The 18,475-nt window shown below is 36.1% G+C and overlaps 1 protein-coding gene and 1 long non-coding RNA gene across 2 annotated transcripts in view; both read right to left on the bottom strand.

The window, feature by feature from the left end:
- Window positions 1–18,475, bottom strand: part of Sema2a (Semaphorin 2a) — a 799,786-nt gene that overhangs the window by 431,436 nt on the left and 349,875 nt on the right. The window contains exon 2 of the mRNA XM_081733673.1: window positions 3,004–3,091. Coding sequence (XP_081589799.1) covers window positions 3,004–3,091 — 88 coding nt within the window. The remainder of the gene's footprint in view (window positions 1–3,003; window positions 3,092–18,475) is intronic.
- On the bottom strand, window positions 8,549–10,242 carry LOC145665700 (uncharacterized). Its single transcript, XR_014127604.1, has 2 exons — window positions 9,642–10,242; window positions 8,549–9,169 (listed from the first exon to the last, which is right to left on the bottom strand). It is a non-coding gene; the product is annotated as an uncharacterized LOC145665700 (long non-coding RNA).

The raw sequence follows: 18,475 nt of genomic DNA, 5'->3' as shown, positions 1-18,475 counted from the left end.
GAGGGCTCGTCCATCCTGCCCCCCGTTCGGGTGCCCATGATGCTTTAGGAATGCTAGTTAAGGGTACAAAATGAGTGTACCCTTTTGTCTATACGATCAAGCGGCGATTTAAACCCCCACGATGAGTTCATTATTTGTAGTATTTCATGTTTAATTGGCTTTATCTGGCGTTATGGCTAACAGCTAGCAAGTCTTTAGTGCACATGATTCCCTGTTCGATACCGTGTAGGACCTTGAGATTTGGCTAGAATTAGTCTAGTATTTAACTAGTTATTTGAACTAGAGCTGTTGAAATTCGAATAATGGATTCTTCGAATATTCGTAATTCGGAAAGCGAATAATGACCCCGTTAATGAACAATTATCAGAAAATTACTCGAATGGCATTGTATGCTGTTTGCTGCCTAATAAACATTATTATTATTATTATTATTATTATTATTATTATTATTATTATTATTATTATTATTATGTGTGTGTGTGATCAACTAAAATATGTTAATTTAGATTATGCTATTTGGTCACTGAGATTTATCCCCTCTCTAGCCGGATTCCTGACGACTCTGCTCGATAAAAGAGATGTCCATTGCGTTTCGTAAATGACCTTTTGTTCAGATCTTCATTTGTTACAAATTCCAGCCTGTCAATTCAGATATCCACAGATGACCAATAGATTAGCCGCACTGAGTATGCAATCATAAAACCGAGATTCTGTCGCAGACAGTAATCTGAAATATGATCGCATGCATCCATAACAATTTGGCAGTGATAATAGATTTTAAAAGCAAGCTGTTTCACATTCGTTTTGCAGCAACGATAAACATGATGGTGGAAGTTCACATTCTGTCAGCTAACATAATTCGGTTTTGTTATTACTTCTGGCGTTGTATTACAATTGAAATGGTAATAAATCTTGATTAATATACGCGAAAGTTGAATTTCGTCACTGCATGAATCAATGAATATTGTTTGATACAAGAAGCCTTCATAAATGACTACAGTGCTTGAGTTTAAAACTTATCGGAATCAACATGCAGAGTGATATTTTAAAAAGGACAAACGCAATTTTTAAATTTTATTTATTTATTTATTTATTTATTTATTTTTAGTTTAACGTCCAGCTATTATGCAGCAAGGCTAAGGGTGATGTGATTATAATAACGAACGAAATGCTGTAACGAAGAACGTGGAAGAAAACCGGAGAATTCCTAGAAAACTCATGCATGCCGTGTTTGTCTGCCACAAAGCCAAGTTTGTAGATGTTGAGATCCAACCAGAGAAATCACGTACCTAAATGTATGTAAAAATGTATTGAAATCGTGTAAACATCTTGTTGCGCTTTAATTCTATTGTTTATTAGTTGAAATTTAGCGTCCCTTTTGGGTGCCGAGACTATATGAGGCGTGGACCTGTAGATTAAGGTAGAATCCGAACCACCATAATGCGTTCAAATTTTAATGTTCTGTCACCGGGAATCTATCTCGGGATTTCGTTCATCAAAGGCATGTGCGTTAACCGTTTCTTTTCTTTTTTTTAATTCACCCCAACTGGGATATTTGTCTCATGGTCATATCTCTTTTCTAGTTAATGCTATACAACAGGAACACAAAAACTTCGATTTGAACTTTAGTGAGGCTATATGATACATAAGCCCACAGTTTAACATGGAATCCGAACAACATGAGCTTCCACCGAGAATCGAAGCCGGGTCTCTTACGCCGAAGACATGCACGCTAACAATATAGCCACGAGGAAACCCCTCAAGAACTTTCAAATCAGTCAAGAGCGTTGATTTCTCTGTCGCTTTGGGGGGGGGGGATTTCAGATGTGTGTTTGATTGCAGACAAAGATCTAAGAAGGTATATGAGGATTTGGAGACAAATTGAATTCAAACAATGCGAAATAATATATATTCATAAAAATGATTATAACAATACATGTAACAATTAAAAATACTTTTAAAAATACATATTCATAAAAATATATGGAGGCCTACATGTGCATTGGGGGATCGGGCCCCTCCAGGATCGGCGCCCTTGAAATCAGTTAAAATTCCGAACATGACCTTCAAAGGGTCCCTTCACACCCGCAGTGTTGCTGTTAAAATTATTAGAATAACTGTCTGATAATAATGGTTCATTATTGAAATCATTATTCGAAGACAGCTTGTGCCTTTCATGCACGAGGTTCGTGTCTCGGGTTCAACTCCGATTGGAAGTACATAGACACGTAGCTGACAATGGGCGTCAGACCCGTAGCCAACCTAAAACTGTAAGGGGGCGATCCAACCATATTATAGTTCATTTGCAGGCCTACCGTGAAAATTTTAGGGGCCTCAAAAAATTAGGGGGAACCGGCCCTCCATACCCTCCTGGATACGGGCCTGATGGGCGTACATACAAATCAATAACAACAATATAATAATTGCAGTTCCACTAGGAAAACTATCTTTTCCTGTCGATCTTTTAATATGCAGCCTCTGGAAATTTGCGCCCTGAGCGCGGGCCGCTGTGGCCTGCGCGTAAATACGGACCTGACTTCAATACAAATACACATACTAACAGGGAAAAAGGGATTCAAATATACATTTTACATAAACTATTCTTTTTTTTTTCTTTCATGCGGAGAGCGGGTATTTTAAATACATAGTGTGAACATAGTGCTTATTTATTACATTACTTCACAACATATGTTTATTGTGTCTGTCGGAAATTCTGGGTAGCATTTTAAATTTAAAAGCCCCTCTCTGGTTTTAAACATTTAATGCAATCTGTTTCTAAAAACACATGCTCACCGAAAAGTTACTTTAAATTTACAACATTTCTATGTATCGGTTCTCTATAAGCGTCACAAAAAAGGACAGCAATAAAATCTCCTTTGACATATGAGAACATTGTCCACTGCGTTAACTGTAATTGAAAGAACTGTTGAGGGAGAACAAAGAATAAAGGAGGGAAAAAACTAGAGAAACCACATCAAAGAATAAATGAAAATGGATACTTACATTGCACCTACATAGAGGGCATCCCGCTTACTATCTAAATAGAACGTTCTGTAGTACATCTTCCCGCACTTAAATTCTCTCATATGATCTGCAAAAAAATGCAAGAAAAATAAAGAAATTATTATCTAGATACCAAAACAATGATACAAAAAAAACATAAAACTGAAAACAAACTATGAAAAAGAACAGCCACTCAAAACAATACTCTTTTTTGGCGGTTTCCAACACTAGTTCTCCACTTTTATCCGTGTGGAGCTAGAACGGATCCCTGGGGTATGCCTTTAACTCGGTTCGTCTCTTGACTTATTGATGCCTATCCTCCCAGTCGTGTCTTCTTTAACCCTCCCTCCCATTCTCTAACAGCGTACGTCTGGAAACAGGTGAGCAGAGGGAGGTGGATTTTATACTCCAGAATTCCCCACTCGACATGAATGTTTCATAGTCTAGCCTGAAATGTAATATCTCTTTTATTTATTCATTCCTTCCTATTGATTTTCGGTTTTGGGGAAGGAACGGGGGGAACGAGAGGGGTATTGAAGAAAAGGATGAGACACGTATATATATATATATATATATATATATATATATATATATATATATATACTCATATGTGTGTATGTGAGTGTAACGATACCGGAAGCAAGATCAAAAGAGTAAGATTCCTAAAGTTTTTATTTAAGACACCGAAAATCTGTGTGTATAGTGAAACATCTTAACTACGCAACACAAGAGGTCGGAAATCAATAAAAATCAAATATTAACATAAAATAATTTCTAGTACTATATCCCCGTTGGTAACATGTGCGTGTGCAAGAACTTAATTTGCTTGGATTACTTGCCACAAGGGACAATATTTGGAAAAATAAGAAAAAAAAAAGACCCCACCCTGTTTTTGATTGAGTGACTAAGTGAGAGATTCATGAGGTCGTCAGCTATAAAGCTATTTGTTCTCGTCACAAAAAGTGACGACGCCAGAGAAGGAACAAGGGGACGAGTGAACCCCCAAGCGGTAGTTATACCTGCTCCAAGACAGTCCTTATGTTGTATAGTTAATAAAGTTCAAGTATAATTTAAAAAAAAATAAAAAAAATGCTAACGCTTATCAACAAAAGTGCTAAAAAACAGAAAATAATAAAACGCGCTAAAAAAAAAAAAGCAGCAAATAATAATCTCTAAACGCTTAAAAGCTGAAAATATTTCATTACCATTATTTATAAAAGCGTTTGAAATTTGTGCCAAGCCAAACAAATTAATACTTCGTAAAATTATCATTTACATTAGGCATTAATTTGTTTAGCTTGGTACAGACTTCAAATTGTTTTTATAGGTAATGGTGATAAATTATTTTCAAATTTAAGCATTTACTCATATTTTCTGCTTTTCTTATTTAGCGCTTTTGTTATTTTCTACTTTTTGGCGTTTTTGTTTTGTTGTTTTAGCGCTTTTATTTTCTACTTTTTGGCGTTTTTGTTTAAGTCGAATAATATTATTTATTCTTAACAAGTGTTTATTTTCCGATTTTTAGTGTGTTCTTGAAGTCTACCACGGTGGATCAGTGGTAGAGAACTTATCTCTGGTGCATGGGGTCCCTGGAACAATCCCCGGCCAAGTAAGTCTGAGGTGGACAATATCGTGTCCGTGGGCTTTTTCGAGGTTCTCTCGTTTCCTCCCACATTCTCATTATACTAATTTTTCCATCATCATTCATTTGCTTTAATCATCCGTCTCCCTTAGCCTGGGGCGTTAAACTGAAAAATTTCATTATCGTCCCCATGAATTTTTTTAGAGTCCTCCGTTAATCGAGAAGCTCGGGTTAACCGGAACTTGGATATTCACGAGTAGTTAACTATACAACTTGATGTATAAAAAAGCTGTCTCCAAAATTTCTGGATCCTCTGTTTACTCTCTAAGAAGTTAAAGCTGGTATCGTCAATGGTTACGAACAACCGTGTTCATGTCATTTTTTATTTCTTAAAGGTAATTTTAATCCCGATCTCGTGCGAGGGACCTAACCTGAACCGACTTCGACAACTACAAGCGGTCTGTTCAAATTCATTCCACAATGCAATGAGAGAATCCTGTTAACACCACACGTATCTCAATGGTTAGTTTTCTGTTCTCTATGACCAAGGTCTCAACAAGAGCAGTATTTCCTGAGGTAGTTGCACAAATTATGGTTCCAGGTCTTGACAGATCTTCAGTTGATCCTCGCTGCACCCTCCCTGTAATTTTACCCACCCACTTCCCTACAGTACAATCAGCAAGAGGAGTGTCTCTACACACATCCTTCAACTGGCGAAGAATATCGAATAGCATGTAGATTTTGATGCCTTTTTAATAGCATGTAGATTTTGTCAAAATCTACTTCATTCTCAGTTACTTTCAGATATTTGTCTGCATATTGCTCTCATATCGCAGATATTAGTCGGTTTCATTCTTGTTTATTACATTCTCACAAGTAAACCTTACGTTTGGGTGAATCGAGTTGCTGACTGAGACACATATGAGAAAGTAGTACTAAATTTGGTCAGTATTTCAGTGAAGTTGTAGGTGCGAAGCTCCAGGGGTTTAGGAGATACAGCTACCAGAACATCACTTGGAAGTACAGAATAGTTTTCATACAGTTGGAGGTAAAAGCTCTGTAAGACCTCTTGTAACAACAAAAGGTGAATAACAAATATATGGGTACATATTAGGACTAGGGAGAAGTCATATAGTAAAGGTATACCTGACGGCGGCCATCTTGAAATCCGCCATTTTGAATTAAGGTTAAGTTCTTAAAATAGGAATAGGGCCATGTGATATATGATTTAAGGCACAAATTTAATCAGAAGAACAATGGTGATGTTAATTTTGATTTACACGCAATTGGTAAAAAGTTACAGGGAAATTAAATATTGTTGCAGCATATGTATTAGTCCTTTACCCCACCTTGTAAAGTCATGCACTCTTTTCTGAACTACATATTGATTGTACTAATTGATGACTTTTCTGGAAGAAAGACCCAAGTTCAATTGCGACTCAATTCCACTTTGGTCATTTTTCCTTAAATTAGCAACTTGTTTATGCGATAACAATGCTGGTTAATGATAAAGAAAAAATGGTTATACAGTTGGATTTATGGTAAAATTTGCTATTAATAAGGTGTCTATGTTATGCGTTTTGTTTAAAACTTTTGTCTGATTCAAAATGGTGGATTTGAACACGGCCGCCATCAAGGCAACTCATACCATAGACCCAATATTTATCCACCTGCTTTTTATTTAATTATTATCATTAACACAAAATTTACAAGGTGGGATAAAGGACTAATACATATGCTGCAACAATATTTAATTTCCCTGTAACTTTTTATCAATTACGCGTAAATCAAAATTAATGTCACCATTGTTCTTCTGATTAAATTTGCGCCTTAAATCATGTATCACATGACCCTATTCCTATTTTAAAAACTTAACCTTAATTCAAAATGGCGGATTTCAAGATGGCTGCCGTCAGGTATACCCTTACTATATGACTTCCCCCTAGTCCTAATATGTACCCATATATTTGTTATTCACCTTTTGTCGTTAAAAGAGGTCTTACAGAGCTTTTACCTCCAACTGTTTGAAAACTATTCTGTACTTCCAAGTGATGTTCTGGTAGCTGTATCTCCTAAACCCTTGGAGCTTCGCACCTACAACTTCACTGAAATACTGACCACATTTAGTACTACTTTCTCATATGTGTCTCAGTCAGCAACTCGATTCACCCAAACGTAAGGTTTACTTGTCAGTCATCCTAAGATATTTGTTGACTTCATCCCTACGCATTTTCAGAAAATTACGGTCTATTCTCAATCACCATCAGACAGTTGCATGTTTCATTCTTAGTCACCTTACGGCACTTGTCTGTTTCTTTTTCAGACACCTTATGTTTGCTCGTACTTACCTTAAAAAGATAGTCTGTTGCCTTTTGCTTCCATATTCTTGTTTATTTCATTCTCAGTTATCTTCAGGTGTTTACGTTTCAATCTGAGCCGTCTTAAAATAATTACGTATTTCATTCTGAGGTAGTTTTAGATAATTGTCTATTTCTTTCTTAGACGCCTTCAGATACTTGTCAATCATCTGTTTCATTCTTAGCCATTTTCAAATATCTGCCTGTTTCACTCTTAGTCATCTTTAGATATTTATCTGTTACGATCTCAGTTATCTTCAGATAATCGTCTTTCATCATCAGTCGTCTGTTTCATACTCATTTACTTTCAGGATATTTATGTTTCATTCTCAGTAATCTTTAGATGTTGAACGATTTCATTCTCAGTCGCCTTCAGACACTTATCTGCTCCAATCTCAGGCGCCTTTAAATGCTTGTCTGTTTCTTTTGGTATTAATACATGATTGTCTATTCCTAATCTTATAGTTAATGCCCTAACCAAAGCGATCAATTGTCATCTTTAAATGAGTTCTGCTTTTGGAAAAAATAAAAAAAAGAGTATCTAAAATAGTTATACGATTCAAATATCTAAGAAATAAAGAATTACTATAAACAAGGTTGTTTGTGACAGGGGCAAATAGCCTCATCGCTAACGTTCTCATTAATCCTCCAAATCAATTAATCAATCAAAAACACGGTTGTCACTTGTGTCTTTCTACTTAATTTTTTTTACAACTATTGTTTTTTCTTATAGTCTAAAAAAATCAAAATATTAAATATTTTGTTTCTATTTTCTTTTCAATATCATATAAAGCATTTACATTACGCAAGAAATTGCTGTAGAATAAAAGAATATTACCTGTCTGTCAGTGAATATTTCAAAGTCAATTCGCAGTCAAATTAATCTCCAAAGAGAGTACAGAAGGGTAACTCTACAGGGGATTTTTTTTTTAAGAGACGGGGAGAAAGGTGGATAAGTGAACCTGTCACAACGCAATAAGAAAAAGAAAAAAAGGGTTTCACATCTCATTATCTAAATGGATTGCTTGTTTAAAAATGAATGAATACGACATTACGCACTTTGCTTCTATCCTTTTGTGAAACGCTTACTTTTTGAATTGTCCAATAAATTCGCAATGAATCATTTTCACATTTACTTCCTTATGAACAGTCAATACACTATACTAACTTTATTTTGATGTTCCACATATGTAGGCTACATATAAATCTTAATTTCAGTCACACGTAGCGCTTGTATCAATATATTTCATACTTAATACAGTAAATAAATAAATGCATAATACAAAACACAGGGACACATTGCGTAAACGAGGTTAACTGGTAATAAGAAATGTGTACAGTATGCAAAACTGCGTTGTTAGAGGTCTATTTACAGTGGATTTTAACTGAATTTGTCCATCAAAACAATTAATGATAATAGGTTGGTTGTTTTTTTAAAATATACAGGGTGGTAAGAAACTATTTGAACAAACTTCGGGAGTTGGGTGTCCTCCCATCTTGCCTAATCCCATCTCGCCTAACGATTTATCAGCCGCTGATATCTCCAAGATAAGAATCTCCGCCATTCTAGGCGAGATGGGAGTTCCCATCTTGCCTACTCCCATCTTGCCTAAGATGTAAGAAGGGAATTTCTGCTCTAAAGAGGGAATTCCTGTACTAGTATTAACCACCAACACTAAGAAATTGTGAAATCATACGCACATTTCAGAAAAGAAATAATCTATGTATTAATCTTTCTACATAAGAAAATCAATAATCTAGTTTCAGTATGTTTCAATGAATATTTGCAATATCTGTTAACTACAATATGAATATATAATAAGCAGTATACAACAAGAAAGCACATTAATGCTCATGTCACAATGATTTGCCCCATGAAATAGTATATACACACAGAGAAAGAGAGAAGCTACCCTATGTGAACGTTATGGGGTACTGCGTTAAGGTAAGTGAACAAATCAATATTTCCGCTCACTAGTCTTTGTTTTAAGTTTTTTTTAGCCTTTCATCAATTATTCTCCACTTCTTCTTTTGTTTTGTAGGGGTATTGCCCAGCTCCAACATTCTTATAGCTAATTCATTCGAAGCTTGCTCTTCTTGTAAGGCTTGGATACATGAAAATGTGTTGGGATGGTGTCCTGGAAATTTTCTGTTCCATTTCGCATGCCATCCTTCCGCCGGATTGTTCGTCCTTCCACTATCAGTTTTGAAATGATTCCACATCTTGCTGGAATGAATAAAAAGATGATATAATCTTGAATACAGACAGATATAAGTATATAACTAAATAAAGGACACAACCTTTAGAGGAACTAGTCCCTGTGGTAGCATTATAAGAAATAAGTAAAATTATACTAGCTACATACTACCATCTACGTAAACAACACATTTGATATAAGCAGAAAAAAACTCAAATCACAGCATAAGATTAACTACAGTTAATAAAGGATTTTAGGTGCACAATACTAGTTTATACTATTAGATGCTCTGTCTACTTTGTCGCGACTGATAGAATTTTTCTTGTCATATACAAACTTAACTATGAATATTAATATATGGAACTATCAAATAATATTCTTATAATTTAAGCAGTTCTTTATTGTAACTCTGTATGATCAATATGATCAGTAGCTTGCTCTAACGAACCTGATGTACATATCATAATTAGATCAAATGAAAAACAAGCCTTGAATACTTACGGTGGAAATAATGCTCCACATTCGTCCAACCAAGTGTCCACCAGATAGTCGTGAAAGGCTTCTTTATTACGAACGTCGGGTGCATTTTCCTGAATGTATAGGAATGCATCACTAACATTATCTAATGGGACGAGGGGAAGCGCTGCTGCACGCCGAACCTATTTCCTAACCTCTTCATTTTCTTTATAGTTACAAACTAGTCCCAGATTTTGCACCTTCCTCCATACACACTGAGTCTACCATTACAACTTCAGGATTCCAATTCAGGACTTTAACCTTTCATATATATACTTTCTCTTGTTCGGGAGAAGGCTAAAAACCACTGGAATCACATTAGTTTCCTCTATTGAACTTTCAATATCTGCATGAATTACAAAAAATTGGGAAGAAAGTTTGTTGTAACTCTTAAATGTCTGCCAATAAAGAAGGTCATGCTGGCGTGCAAAATGAAACTATTCAGGGGCTCTTATTCGTTGTGGCTGCTACTCGAAACGAAACCTTTAGATTCCACATCCAGCTCTGCTCAAAAACAAACAAAAATTCACAGAAATAGTACCAGCTATTGAACCTGTACGGAAATGGGAATTCTTATCTCGCTTTTAAATTATGACATTTCATTGCATCTGGCACTTGTAAGCAACTGGGAAGGATTTTGACATGTACGAAAATGGGAACGTACTCAAGTGGGAAGACATCATTTTTTGTTGTTCTTAACAGTATGTATAAAAAAATATGCCTATCAGAACAAAATTCAAAATAATATTAAAAAATACTTTTCTGTATTAGATTCTAATTATATTTATCTCTTCCAATTATCTTCGCGACCTCCATGAAAGCTTCTCGCAATCCCTAGGTTGATAAACTCTGGTCTAGAGAGACCCATGGATGGTCTGCTCAACCGACTTCTTGAATAGATTGATTAACTGAGATTGTCGTATGTTGGGTGAAAGATCATTCCATGCACGGACAGTGGATGCAAAGAATGATTTCTAGTAATATTTAGAGGAGTGTAGGAGAAGTGAAAAGAGTTTATTTACACCTGATCTTGTATCGTGATCGTGATGAGCATTTAATGGTTGCAATCGTTGAAATAAGTAAGAGGGTTGTTAAAAGCGCAAAATCTTAGATCGATGCAGATAACGTCGATGCAGATAACGTCTATCGGAAAGTTTCATTAGTCCCAGCTGTTTGATCGTTTAAGATTATAAGCAAACCGTATACAGGCGTTTTGGATACGTTATAAACAGTTCTTCATTTAAGTCTGATAGAGCTACATCATAATATTCGAGGTGAGGAAATATTAGAGATTTTACAAGGAGTGATTTTGTGTCAATGGTTAGAATTTTCTTTAGTCTGGTGAGTGAATGAAAAGACCAGAACGCTTTCTTACGCACAACGTTGAACGGGGTTTCCACTCAAAATATGGATCAATTGTTATCCCGAGATTTGTGATGGTTTCAGAAAATGTAATAATTGTTCCATGTATCTGTACTGCAGACATATTCGAACGGCAAATATTGATTGAAACATCTGGTTAAAATGATTCCTTCTTTAATGGAGTAATTCCCTCTACAGAAATTCCTTCTTTAGTGCAGAAATTCCCTTCTTACATCTTAGGCAAGATGGGAGTAGGCAAGATGGGAACTCCCATCTTGCCTAAAATGGCGGGCATTCTTATCTTGGAGATATCAGCGGCTGATAAATCGTTAGGCGAGATGGGATTAGGCAAGATGGGATGGAATCCGGGAGTTGATACCCAACACCGAAACCAGCAGCAAAAAAAAAAAAAAAAAAAAAAAAGTCCTTTGGAACTTTGGTCAGTGAAGGATAGTTTCGGCGATATAAGGTCCCGAAAGCGTGGGAAAATGAACTACAGGGAACTGTAATTCAAAAGTAACGCAACGTAGAGAGTGCGGTTTAGAACATGACACTCGAAGTCATACCTGCTCAATTGAAAAATGTATGTTTCAAACCTCTGCAACATGTGTGCGAGGGATTCCCCAAAGGAACGTAGGGATTACTTGCCAAGTTATGGGGAATCCGTAAATTCCTTTGGGGAATTCTTTCACACATCTTGTGGAGTTTTAAAACACACATTTTTACATCGAGCATGTATGGCTTCGAGTGTCATGTTCCAAGCCACACTCTTTATATTGCATTGTTTTTGAATTACAGCTCTCTGAAATTCATTTTCCCACTCTTTCGGCACCTTATATCACCGAAACTATTTCTCACTGACCAAAGTTCTAAATGACCTTTTTTTTTTTTTTTTTTTGGCTGGTTTCGGTGTTCAGAATGAGCTCCCGAAGTTTGTTCAAATAGTTTTTTAACATTCTGTATATATACACAGTAAAGCCCCGATTATCCGTGGAATTGGGTAGCAAGGGCACTAAAGCGAAGCGAAGATCAGAATGAAATACTTTACGAGAATATATTTCGGTATCAGATTACATTTAATAGGCCAAGTGGTTATCGTACAGGAATATTTTTTTTTTTAGGTTTTAAAAAATAGGCGGCCATATGCCGCATGATGACTTACAGTCACCAACATCATTTCGTTCAGCTCGATTAGTTCTATGAATTCATTATGCTCGGTCCCCGTTAAACATTAATAATATTGTAAAACCTCACGCAATATTAAGTGTATGAAAAAGTTTATTCTTACAAAGTAAGGGTGGTGCCATTCCACCTAATTTACAGGGGAAGTGGGGGCATAATGACCCTCTGGGGCACGATGGTCAGCCCGGTATATAGTGGTGTTCCTCTGGTGACAGAATTGGTACTATTGCACAAGCCATAGTTAGTGTGGCGCGAAGTGTTTACAAAGGGAGACTTGCTACCTTCAATAACGTGTGAAATAAGCGGAGAAAACCATTTTCATGGTACGTCGAAATAAGGTATGTAATGAATATTCTACCTATTGCTGAAAAAATTAATTACTTGAATAAAACATGGTACACACATACATACTGGGGAATGTTTGGCCATCAAACAATCATGCATGATTTGCTTGTGGAAGATGGTGGATAGGAGGTAAAGAATTTTTGATAGTTATATCGGAATTGGGGCAAAATGCCCCCTTAAAATTGTACAGGGACCAAAATACCCGTGTTGAAAATGAAATGAAATCTTTAAGTTTAACGTCCCACAGTTATGCCGGTTAGGCTAAAGGAGACGGTGATAATGAGAAATGAGTGAAATGAAGAAAGTGGGAGGAAACGGGAGAACCCCGAGAAACCCCACGAGCACGGTGTTTGTCCACCACAAAGTCCAAATGGCGCGAGCTGGGAACGAACCAGGGACCCCAAGCACCGGAAGTGAACGCTCTACCACTGAGCCACCGCGCCCCCCAATGCCCTCTTAGGAGGAGCGCCCAATGCTTTCCTTTTAATCGTAGTCCATTTATTTTTATTTTAAAACATCGCATATTTCTATCTTACAATCTTTTTAGCGCATTTTATTACGGTATTATTTTTTAATACATAATGTGACGGCTATTATTGCATTTTTAGGTTGTAATATAAATAAATTTTCAAAGTATGGCGCAACTTACGAACGAACAAAAAGAACTGTGGACAGCCGGTATTCTGCCAAACTCCGAAAATACATTAAGTTTTCCTTGGTTAAGTTTTGAATACACCAAACACAGAAAAAAAAAAATATAAATATTCCCTAGTTCCTAAGTGACAAACAAATACCGTTTCCAACTCTCTCTCATTTGCATGTGTACCAATGCACGAGTAACATTGTATACTTTTATTTCTCTCTTCTTCTTTTTTTAAATACGCAGTACGTACAGCTGAGGAAAGTCTTTAGTTTAAAACCTTCTGGAACTAAGTGCAACACATGCTCTTAATTGCGCAGAAAACTTACCAGAAACTCTCTTAAATAAGGGAACTAAATGCGAGAAACACCCGTTACCATGTTCCATAATGTTTAATTCAGAGAAATTATTATCGTCATCTCTAAAGATATAGTATATAATAAGCAAATAAAATATTATAGCATTTTCGCTATACGTACTAAGAATATTCAATTACATTTACGAAGTTAAATAAAAAATAATAATAATTTCACCGAAGTGTACATATATACAGGGTGTTTCAAAACAACACCGACAAGGTTTGGGAGGTGACTCCTGACATCAAGATAAGACAAAAAGTATAGACCAACCTTAGTGCACAGATGCTTTCTTTCGAAATTATAGGCTGCCAAAAACATGAAAAAATGAAATTTAAAGGTCAATTGTTCCAAAACTATGGGACCTACCGTAGTCGGATCAAGACTTCACTTAGGCCCTATCCAAATTTCAGAATCCTGTGGTACTTCCGCAACATTTTTTATAAAGGTAGTTGGAGAGTACTTCAAATTAAATGCCCGTAGCAGTCCCGGGGGATCCACAGAGCACATTTAAGGATTCCTGCTCTAGGCAATATTAATTTTCAATACTTTAGCACCATCTATGTGTACAACATTATAACTAATCTAAACTATAAAATTTGTTAAAATTACTAACAGTTCTATACTGTTTTACCGAAAAATATAGAGAGTAAAATATACATTCAATTTAGGTCCATACTTTCATTGTTGAAAGTACTTACAACAACGCGGCAGCCATTGATTCAGATAAGAAAATAAACTTATCGAAACTAGACGTATTAAAATAATATCTGAAATAAAAGCTAAACATTTACACCACTGCGATTTACAATATCAAAGCTCACTTTTCTTTATATCTAATATCACTGTGTGGTCTCTTTATATAATATTTCTGATTATTGAAGATGGAACAAAACAATAATAATGTTGAAGACATACCGGACCCTCATGGTGACAACCTGCGACCAGCAGAGATAACTCACAGGAGCCAGATCATAGCAATGCAGAGTCACACAGTCCAGATCTCGAGCAATTGCCTAGCGTGGAAGATGCATTGTCTACATTGGACTATGAAGCGATTTCCTCGTCGCTACCACAAAGAATGCCAGACATTCGTCCTGTCGCTCCTTCAGATATAGTCAATGACCTGGGCATAGTGGCTACTTTAACAGGATCTGATGCAGCCGGGGCTGTTGCAGCTGTGCAAGATGGATTTGCTGGTCCATCAGCTGTTATATCGACTGTTGGGATGCTTGTGCTGTCCAGTGTCATGAACTTATTGGAAGCTGAGGAACCAACAGGTGATACGAATTATTACAGCGATCCGATCTACGTTGGAATAGACATTGACCTGGACCTTCAGACCAGTTTGATGTGGTGCATTGGCCAGAGATAAGGCATGAAGTTGAGCATGGGAAACGTGTCTTACACGTTAATCCTCCCACCCCGAGAAACCTCATCTGTGAGATTATATTTAGAGGTGACAGATACCACTGGACTTCAACAGCGCTTGGTATCAATTCTATCCTGTCCTGTGGACGAAGTTTACTTTTCGGAGTGAGTAGTCTGATATCTTCTGTGGCGTTCAGTACTCATTTCAAATACACTTGCAAAGTCTTGAAGACTATTCAATGACACACTTCTATGGAGAGAAATGTAGAAGTAGATGGTGAATTAGTTATCCGGAACTTTGCTATGATAGAACCCCCCCCCCCCCAAAAAAAAAAAAACAAGACTAATTATAGCAGTTAGTGCTGTGTTATTGGGCTCTTTCTACTTCGCTAAAGCACGCTGGTTGTAATCATTTCACAGTTAGAAAGGACTAAGGTTTTTGTGAAGTGGTTTTCATTAAAAGACTTCCTTACTGTGATGCATTGAGCAAGAAGGACTTCTCTTTCTGAAGCACTTCCGTAGCGGAAACTCTCATTTTTAATTTTACTTAGTTAATAGCTTTATTCTCTTCTAAAACATTATATTTATTAATATATCTATCATTAATATTCTAGTAAACCACTTATTCATTAACCAGTATTATTATATGCAACTTATTCACACGGTATTTATTATATACAGACGTTCCTATATGACATGCGGGTGAATTGCCTGAAATTGCTATTTATTTACTTGAAAATAAACTTTAGAGTCAATGGGGGCAAAACGAGTATAATTATTTCAACTATGGAATATATTATGGGTGAACTATAATGTATATTATCTAGGGAGGAAGTTTTAATTGGGAATTATTTTATACAGGTATTATGCTCATTAAAATGTCATTACAGTCATTAAAACGTAACGTATGATTTAATGAAAGTATACGAACTACCTACTTATCCTCAGCCCCTGCCTCCTATGGATGTTTGGGATAAAACAGACGTCCAATGAATGTTAAACGGACATACAGAGAAGAAATATTTAGAGAACTTCAAAATGTGGTGTTGGAGGAATGTGGAGAAGATAAAATGGACAGAGAGGGCAACAAACGAAGATGTTTTAAAACGGATAGGAGACAAGAGAACACTTTTAGCCACCATTCTTTGTAGAAAGGATAATGGATTGAACACATCTTGTGAAGAAATTGTCTTCTTCACATCGCGATAGAAGGAAAGATGGAAGGGAAGCGAGGAATAGGAAGAAGAAGAACACAGCTGATCGATTATTTGAAAGATACGAGAAAATTTTGGGAGTTAAAAGAGGAAGATGAAGATCGAGAAAAGTGGAGGAAACATTTCCAGGCTCAAATGTAAAATTGAAAAGAAAAATCCCAGGACCTGCTGAAAGGCAAATACTTAATAATAATAATAATAATAATAATAATAATAATAATAATAATAATAATAATAATAATAATAATAATAATAATAATAATAATAATAATAACTGGGAACGTAATATATAAGTACATCCATTGAATGAGCATCGGACATTCTTGTGTACTGTGGGTATAGTATCACTAGTGATTATTCCGGCTACGACCAGATCTCCAAAATCATCCTGTTTAAGTCTTGGTGATGTCAAATTAGTTTGCTCTCTAAATCCTTGAACTGTTAACTATAAATTGTTCTTCAGTCAATTTCCTCGAACTTTGACAGATAAGGAAAAAAAAAGTGACAAATCTTTTAACAATTGAAACAATAAAATCAATATTAATTCAAGATGTGCAATACAACGTCTTGCTTTCACCTCCAGTAGATGTTCGAGTATGTGGAAATTTCTATATGGCAACAAAAAACATGAAGTTAATGAAGCAATTTGGAACCGTAGCAATGCCTTCCTCAGAGTGTATCCCCCTTACAGTTTCGGTGACGAAAACGTTACAAGTCATATGATCACTAATAATATTACCCAGATATCGAAAACTAGTCATCTCTTGTATTTTCTTCCCTCCTACTTTTATATTTGACACCAACTGCTTCGTTCCAATCACCATGACTTTTGTCTTTCTTATTTACTTTCATAACATATTCCTCACAGTCCTTCCTCAAGTTTCCTAACATCCAGTGGCGTATTTACGATTTTGTTTCGGGAGGGGCTTTGTTAACTTTCGGGGGGGGCTTTGCCTGAAAATGTGAAAATTCTGCAAGATATTTCATATACTTTACTATAGTAAGTAAGATTTCGGGGGGGGGCTTAAGCCCGGAAGCCCCCCCTAAATACGACACTGCTAACATCTAATTGATTTTCTCTAATAAGGATGAAAAAAAGCTTGAAATCAAAACAGAATAGAAATCAATGTGTAATTTTAAAAAAATCTCCTTCCAAGTCATGAGTGCTCAAAATACTATGAAGATTCAAGAAAACATTTCCAAAAGAAGCCTACGCAGGATCTGAACCGGAGACAGCGACATTAATTACTACTGCCTATAGGACACTTCTTTCAAAAAGGCATAATGCATTCTGAACACAAAATCGTGATGACAAGTTCACGAGGTCATTCCAAGCCACGTGCTTCGTATTAAAAAGCTTACCCCATAAATGTGTACCTATACATTACCATATTACCTTGTCGTCGTGCCAACATTCGGGCAAAGTTGGAGTAATTATTAAGAAAAATGACCAATATTCGAATGTTTATTACACATTGTATCTTAACAGTAAACACGTAATGCGGATTAAACTATGATATTAATTCTGATTTACACGTGAAGAGATAGTACGTTGGATTTTCTTTTTTTCTTTTTTCTTTTTTTTTATCATCCGACAAAAGAGCAGAGAAAAATGAACATGAAAATCAGAGAGTTACACATCAGTTTTGTTTCTTTTTTCTTAATAAAAAAAAAGTTATAAAATTCGACGAACATGGACAGCATATTAGCTTGAAGCATTAGTATAAATATGAAATTTGTAAATGTGTAACACATGCACAAATACCTAATGAGAGAACAAATTCTGTTATTTACGCAATGTAAATACGGGAAACATAACAATATTAAACTAATGTATGGTTGCTGTTTTAGGACCATTTTTCTTTGTATAGCAGCGCTGCTGAAAAATAGACCTTAATTACTATATATTCAGATACGTCATGATTACGTAAACACGAGTATTGCGCGCGCAGACACTTCTTTTTTTGGGGGGGGGGAGTCATGTACCTCTTATGTGCAGTTCATTCTGGTCGCCGGAGAATCGTTTTCGGGAAAACGAGGCTCAATGGATTATATTTCGATTTACCCCGGATTCTAGCTATCCCAGGCAACGTTCAACGTAGTGTGAAAGTAATAAACATTGCAGACTTCAGCGGTCGTAAATGGTAACGGTAGTTACTGGAGCTTTTAAGACCTAGGAAAATGCCACTCAAGTTATTGGCGAATAATGTTCTTCCGCCCAGGCCTTGTGTAACAGCAATTACAATTGCTTCACACACACACACACACATACATACATACACACATTGATGATGCTGCACAGGCTATTCAGTGTTGCTCTTAAAGTATCCTCCCTCCTCTCTACACGTT

The sequence above is a fragment of the Thermobia domestica genome, chromosome 12 (assembly GCF_964235325.1).
Source record: "Thermobia domestica chromosome 12, izTheDome1.hap1.1, whole genome shotgun sequence".
Lineage (NCBI taxonomy): Eukaryota > Metazoa > Arthropoda > Insecta > Zygentoma > Lepismatidae > Thermobia > Thermobia domestica.
The sequence above is the reverse complement of the archived record's forward strand: the minus strand, read 5'-3'. Positions and strand labels throughout refer to the sequence as shown.